This window comes from Telopea speciosissima, chromosome 2 (assembly GCF_018873765.1).
Source record: "Telopea speciosissima isolate NSW1024214 ecotype Mountain lineage chromosome 2, Tspe_v1, whole genome shotgun sequence".
NCBI classification, from domain to species: Eukaryota; Viridiplantae; Streptophyta; class Magnoliopsida; order Proteales; family Proteaceae; genus Telopea; species Telopea speciosissima.
This window is the reverse complement of record NC_057917.1, coordinates 11,972,482-11,979,569: the sequence shown is the minus strand read 5'-3', so window position 1 is coordinate 11,979,569 and position 7,088 is coordinate 11,972,482. Positions and strand designations below refer to the sequence as shown.

At 38.8% G+C, this 7,088-nt stretch overlaps 1 protein-coding gene across 1 annotated transcript; it reads left to right on the top strand.

The window, feature by feature from the left end:
* The first annotated feature begins 2,113 nt into the window (after nucleotides 1-2,113).
* LOC122650450 (anthocyanidin 3-O-glucosyltransferase 4-like) lies at nucleotides 2,114-3,232 on the top strand. Its single transcript, XM_043843863.1, has one exon. It carries the CDS (start codon nucleotides 2,114-2,116, stop codon nucleotides 3,230-3,232), a length of 1,119 nt encoding a protein of 372 aa, XP_043699798.1.
* The last annotated feature ends 3,856 nt before the right edge of the window (nucleotides 3,233-7,088 follow it).

Sequence of the window (7,088 nt, the reverse complement as noted above, 5' to 3'; positions counted from 1 at the left end):
ATGCCTATGTGTAGAATGGTTTTTTGAAGAAATGGTCCCAAATTATCAAATCTCATGTATATTGTAAGTGGTGGGTGAAGACATTCCCTCTTCACCCACCTTCCTTCCTAGGAATGGATCCCACTTGGAATCACCATTCGGAATTCGGATAAGCATCAATCGGTCACAACTTTTCAAGGATTCTTCTTAATTCCGATTGGAATTGGATAAGAATAGACAAGCGCAAGGGAACCTGTTTGTGCAGAGAATCGACAAGTTGATCAAACTTCAGATACTTTGAGAAACACCCAACAAAATGAAAAGATAATCTAGTGATTCGCATCAAATGTTCTAATCTTTAGTTCAAATCATGCTATTGATAACCAATTAACCAAGAATATAATAAAAAGGACAAAACAAAACATCAAGGTCGCGATTGCAGAAAAGCCAATGCCAGAACCATTAAACCTCCACAAAATTATGCGAAGATCACATTGAATTTCTAATGGAACAAAATGAAAGCAAGCAAAATTTGAAGTTGGGGATAGCCAAGAAGTGGATTGGCCAAGAGCCATGAAAGCAAAACGATGCTCAAGATTTATTGCGGGTTTGGCATGGACAAAAGGAGAAATTGTTGGAATTTTAATTGTTTTTAAAATCAAAATATGTTTTTGTTGGATGTGTTAGAAGGTTAAATCCTTTCCTAATATACACCTAAATAGCCAATGAGTGTCTATTGGAAGACTTGTTTGAACGGCTAACAAACAAGCTTTATGGGAAAAGACATGTTTTGGGGCATATCTTTTGGAGATATCCCTTAGTAGTGTCTCTTCTTCTCTTATGTGAAGAGAGGAGGTCTTGCTCATTCTCTAACAATTGTTTTTGAAAACATCTTTAAAAGCAATTATACTTTATGTTTTCTTCTCCATCATAGTTTCTCAGCGTCAATGAGTTAATGAATATAGCCTTTGGACTCTTTTTGTAATCTCATTTGGAACTGTAACCTATGTGTTTAGAGAGTTGTTTTATCTTACAGAATTGGGGCATCTAAATATCTCAAGGAGGGCATCGTTTGATTCAAGTGAATTCTACTATTTACTGTTTGGGTTACACAAGAAGACATGTATTGATGTACTTTTTATAAGGATATTTTAGAACCGTACTACTTGTCATATCTCTAGTCTTATATTTTCTGCCCATGTTATTTTGTTCCAACAGGACTCTATTTTTTATTAAATCCAATCTCGTGATGGGTCAACCTTTTGGGCTCAAAACTCGCCTTTTCACCAAAGATTCATGACCGACATCGATGCAGAACAATATATCCTCGTTGCAGTAAGGGATCGGTTGCAGTGTGTAAGGAGCGAATGTAGGGGGTTAAGTTAGAGCAGTAGGGGTGGGTGGGGTCACATGAAAAAATGATGAGGTAGGTGGAGTTGCAGGAGAAATAAATGTGTTTATTTTGCCATGTGTAAGCCTTTTCTTGCCGTACAAGGCTCATTGACATCCTTCAATGAGCCTGGGAATTTGGGGATCAAGAATCTGGCTTATTGAATCACCATTTCTCAAAGGTGCATCGTAGATAGTCACAAACAGATACAATTTTCTACTCAAAGCGTTGTGAGCGCTTACTTCACTAATTTTCAAACTCATGTGATCCACTCTTGTATTTATATATTTCTAAAGGGGATCTAAAACCATTAATTTGAAACTCTCATAATTTCTCTTCCAGATTTTCAACTCGATCCCATGGTTTCTTCCATTGATAACCATGAGCTTCACTTCATTCTGATTCCTATGATGGTTCAAGGCCACATGATTCCAATGATAGATATAGCAAGATTGTTAGCCCAACAAGGCGTTACCATCACCATCGTCACTACCCCACTTAACGCTTTTCGATTCAAATCCATCATCGATTGTGCCGCCCAATCCGGCCTTGGAATCCGACTTCTCTAATTAACTTCGTTTTCCATCTACAGAATTCGGATTACCAGATGGGTGTGAGAATCTTGACAATCTCCCCTCACGAGAACTGATCAAAAACTTCTTCAACGCGGCAAGCATGCTTCAACCAGCCTTGGAGCAATCTCTTCAAGAAATGGAACCATACCCGAGCTGCTTAATCTCCGATATGGGTCTTCCATGGACATCTCATACTACTCTTAAGTTTGGAATTCCAAGGTTTTTCTTCAATGGTATGTCTTGCTTCAGTCTCTTGTGCAACCAAAACTTACTATGTTACAAGCCGCATGAAAGTGTCGAATCCGATTCGGAGCCCTTTGTGGTTCCAGGCATGCCTCATCAAATCGAGCTAACAAAGGCTCAGTTATTGGGAAGTGTTCATGACGATGATCCCTCTATCACAGAAATCAGAAAACAAGTCAGAGAAGCTGAGCGAACGGCGGATGGTGTGGTGAGTAATAGTTTTTACGAATTGGAAACTTGTTATGTGGATGAGTACCAGAAGCTTATGGGGAAGAAAGCTTGGTGTGTTGGCCCTGTTTCACTATACAACAAGGAAGCCTCAGATAAGGCTGAGAGAGGTAATAAAGCAGCCATTGATGAGGACCAATGCTTGGAGTGGTTGGATTCTAGAGAAGCAGAGTCTGTCATTTACGTTTGTCTTGGAAGCCTATGTCCCTTGGCTCCTTCACAATTGATTGAGATTGGGTTGGCTTTGGAGAGATCGAATCGCCCATTTGTATGGGTGATCAGAGAAGGAAACAACAATAAACCGTCAGAAGAATTGGAGAGATTGGAACAGAGGACCAAAGGAAGAGGGCTTTTGATTCGAGGCTGGGCACCACAAGTGTTGATCTTGTCACACAGGGCAGTGGGAGTTTTCGTAACACATTGTGGGTGGAATTCGACCCTGGAAGGGGTAAGTGCAGGTGTGCCTATGATAATATGGCCGATGTTTGCAGATCAATTCTATAACGAGAAACTGATTGTGCAGATTTTGGGGATTGGAGTAAGGGTTGGTGTGGATGTCTCTTGTCAGATGGGGGAAGGTGAAAAGTTTGGGGTTTATGTGAAGGAAGAAGGGGTTGAGAAGGCAATTGGGATTTTAATGGATGGTGAAGAGGAAGGAGAAGTGGTAACAAAGAAAGCAAGAGAGGTTGGGGAGATAGCAATCAGAGCAGTTGAAGAAGGGGGTTCTTCTCATCTCAATATCTCACTCTTTATTCAAGATATCAAACATCAGGTAGTAGAGAAGCAATCAAGGAGGAGAGGAGTTGATTTGAAGTGACATCAAAGAGATTTTAATATATTTATTAAAATTTTATTCAAGTTGATTTATTTTTATAATAATTGTATCGTGTAAGGATAAAGCATGCCCTCCTTGAATAGTGTAATGCTTTTGCATTTGATTCATGGTTCATCGAGTATCAGATCTCGGTTCAAAAGACACAGCAACTGCACTGATACCATGGTTTGAGGTATAGGTATCGGTATCGGTATTGGTGTTGGTATTGTAACATACCGATTTTCCAAGTGATTGATCCTAATATCTTGTCGATACTGTATCATTGACATAGTACATACAAAGGGTAAAATGGTTCAAAAACCCATTTTTAAAGGAGAATCAGGGCAAATTTGTTTGATACGGTCAATCCATGCCGATACCATTTCAATTTCATATCGATTTCTGGATTGACCGATACCCATTCCAATACAATGCACTAAAACCCATGGATACTGCAATTCAAAATGTGAGAGGACTTTGCCTCAACTGAAAGCCGTCGTGATGTGACACTTGAATCTTTTAGAGACTAATAATTAAAAACGCTTGTGAAGTACCATCTATTAAAGTACTTTGTGAATACAAACACTATGAAGAGAAAACGATCTTTTCCAGCTCCAACTCCAACTCCAACTCCAACTCCAAGTGTTCTCCACTCACCTAATCAACGATAGAGAAGATTTGGACACGCATCTCCAGGTGTTGACTAGTGTTGGGATGCATATCTAACTACTCCTAACCATTGGATGGGTGGTTGGAGAGGAGTTGGACACCCAAGTAGTTGGAGGGGATCCGGATTGAGGGCTGATTTGGGCAACTTCTAATATTGCTCTGTTGTGTAGTGGTCACAGTTAGCCTTATGCAACGGGTAGGCTTTTCTATGAAGGTAAAAGGAGATAAGGGTTTACCAAAAAAAAAAAAAAGGAGATAAGGAATTATATATATTTTTCTAAATTTTAGGGGAAATTACATGTCATCCCCTGGTTTTCAAACGAAACTCAGATCACCTCTTGGTTTTTGAAAAACCTCAAATCACCCCCTCTATGGTAATAGTGTTAGTCTGCTGTTCGTTATTGGTGTGAAAAGACTAATTTAGCCTTGTACTAAAACATTAAAATTAAATTTATAATACTACCCTTCCTTCATCTTCAACATTGGTCAAAGGTAGTTTAGGGATTTAAATTTATTTAACTAGCCGACATCATCACTTAACAGCATAAAACTAATGGTAGAGACTAATTTGTCATATTGGGTTCTAAACCAGGGGGTGATTTGAGTTTTTTCAAAAACCAAGGCATGATCTGAGTTTTGTTTGAAAACTAGGAGATGACGTGTAATTTACCCTAAAAAATTTATTATTTCCTCCTCTTAATAGAATTCTAGAGACGCAATTCTGTTTGTCAATCTCACTCTTTATTTATAAAGTAAGGATATTGGGAGAAAGAACGCTCTCTGGATGCATATGGTGCATTGCATCTACGTCCAGACATAGGGGTGGGTAAAATGACCGCCATGCCCCCCATGTAAAGGCAAAATTTTTTTGGGTTGTGGCGATCATTTCACCTGCTCCTATGTCTGAGGCTCTGAGTGCAGAGATGAATTAAAATCCTCTCCAATTCCCTAAAAATGTAATGCGGTGTAGTTCAAGGCTGAGAGGTCGACATATGGAAGATGCTAAATCCAACGGTGTCGAGCTCAATTGACCCAATTTTTTTTTTGGACAAATTTCGTAAATCCACTAGATAAGAACCAAATGACAAGATAAGTAGGTTTTCAAATTTGTTTTACACACTATTTTCTATTTTAAAAGATTTACTAGTTAATCCCCAAAGTACCCATGCCATGCAAGAATAAAGTAGAAACAAACTTCCAAAAGTGCCCCAACCTCATTTAACTGTTTTAAAAACCGTGAAATCCAATGAAAGTGCACCTTAATTATTGGAGTACCCCTCATAAACAAAACTATAGCGTCATGTCCAAAGGGAAGTACACCTTAATTGTTGGAATAGAAAACAATAGAAACTCGTATTAAAAAAAAAAAAAGATGGTTCACCCACCATCCTAGCGTTTTAGTATGTTCCAAAATACCCTTCAATACCCTCGCTAGACCTATCACCGCCCCCTCTGGCTCAGCGGTGAATGGGTGGAAGGAAACTCGGTCAAAAAAAAAAAGAAAAAGAAAAGAAAAGATTGAGAGAAACAATTAAAAAGAATAAAGGTGGAGAAAGTTGTGCGCCCTTCCCTCTTATTTTCCTCCATCATGGTTTAAAACAGTTTTAGGGATAATTTTGGAAGTTTGCTTTTATTTTATTCTTAACCAACTTTGGGGATTGAGTAAATTTTTTTAAAATGGAAAGTAATAGATTTAAATCAAATTTGAAATCTACTTATCTTGTAATAGTTTTTATCTAGTAGACCTAAGAAATTGTCCTTTTTTTTTGTTATTTTTTTTTCTTGTCGAGCTCGGAACTGTTGGATTTAACATCTCCAAGTGTTGAGCTCTAGGGCCCGAACTGTACTTTTAGGGAATTGGAGAGGATTTTTTCCATGCAGAGATAATGTACCACACGGGCCCAAGTAGGTCTATTTCCCGACATTATATATTAAGTTATAAACCTCCACCTTTTTATAATTACCCAATGCTATAAAGCAAAACCATGAGCATTTTTTTGGGGTAATTTACTCGTTGCTTTAATTACATTTTCTCCCGTGAGGTTTGAAAAATAACACATACCTCCCTTGCTTTGCAAACTAGTTAATTACTAAAACCCTTTCCGTTAACTATCCCCATTAGTTGCAAATGCTAGGAGTGTTGAAGTCATTTTATGACCAATATAACCTCGATGGGGTAAAATGACATTAATGTTCTCTTCTTCTTCTCCTGCACCCATGATCATCCGCAATTCTGCAAGGCAATTTAAATCCCTACAACACAAATCCTCAATTGGGTTAAGCTAAACTGAAGCTTCTCAAGATCTTTTCGAAAATAGACGACCTTAAATGTGCTATCCCAATCCTTCAACTACCCTGCTACTTGACCCAGAAAAATTCCTCAAAAAAATTGGAAAGCCATCTTCAATTACCATGAACAATGCCCTCAACCCTACCCTAAAATTAGGGATTTTGATCCAATTGAAGCTTCTAATTGCAAGCAATGCTGTAAGTGATGAACCAGTTATTCAGATATGCAAAGAATTGCTGGTTTGTCACCTACAACATTGACTGTGAGACTGAGTGAATCAATTGAGAAATGGTTGCAAAAAGTGACCAAGGAAAGGGTTGGAAGTCAAGGGTAAGGGGTAAATTATCTCCTCTAATTCCCTGCCCGACCTAGTTCCCCAATTTCTCTAATAAGGTGGCGGGGGAAGACCCCACCCGCACAGAGTGTTCCAACAGGAGTAGAGTGGTCATTGCACCCTCTTGTTAAGGGACAGGGGACTGGCCCGGACAGGGATCTAGAGGGGATAAAGAGGGTAGGTTTATCTTGTCATGTCTGGTCAATTACTATACGTGTTGGATTGAAGTATTGAGCGATTGATCACTCATCCGCGGATGCCTAGATTCCTACATTAAACACTTGCCACACTAGTCATTCTTTCTTCATCCCATAAAGAGGTCTTTTTGGAATGCCATGTATCAGACCAGCTTTTGATTGGGTTTTGACACATTCCTACTGCACGATTGTGACTTGATGGTCCGAATATAAATGTGTTTATTTTTTCCACGTGTAGCTTTTTCTGCCCTTTTTTTTGCCGTACAAGGCTCAAAAACCTAAATAGGCAATTTATTCTCCCCTTTTCTTGCCGTACCAGGCTCAAAAACCTAAATAGACAAAAATTGTGTGCGACCATAAATCGGTGAG

Bases quoted from the DNA above. Each gene is read 5' to 3' on its own strand.
- LOC122650450 (XM_043843863.1), top strand. From the start codon at position 2,114: ATGGGTCTTCCATGGACATCTCATACTACTCTTAAGTTTGGAATTCCA.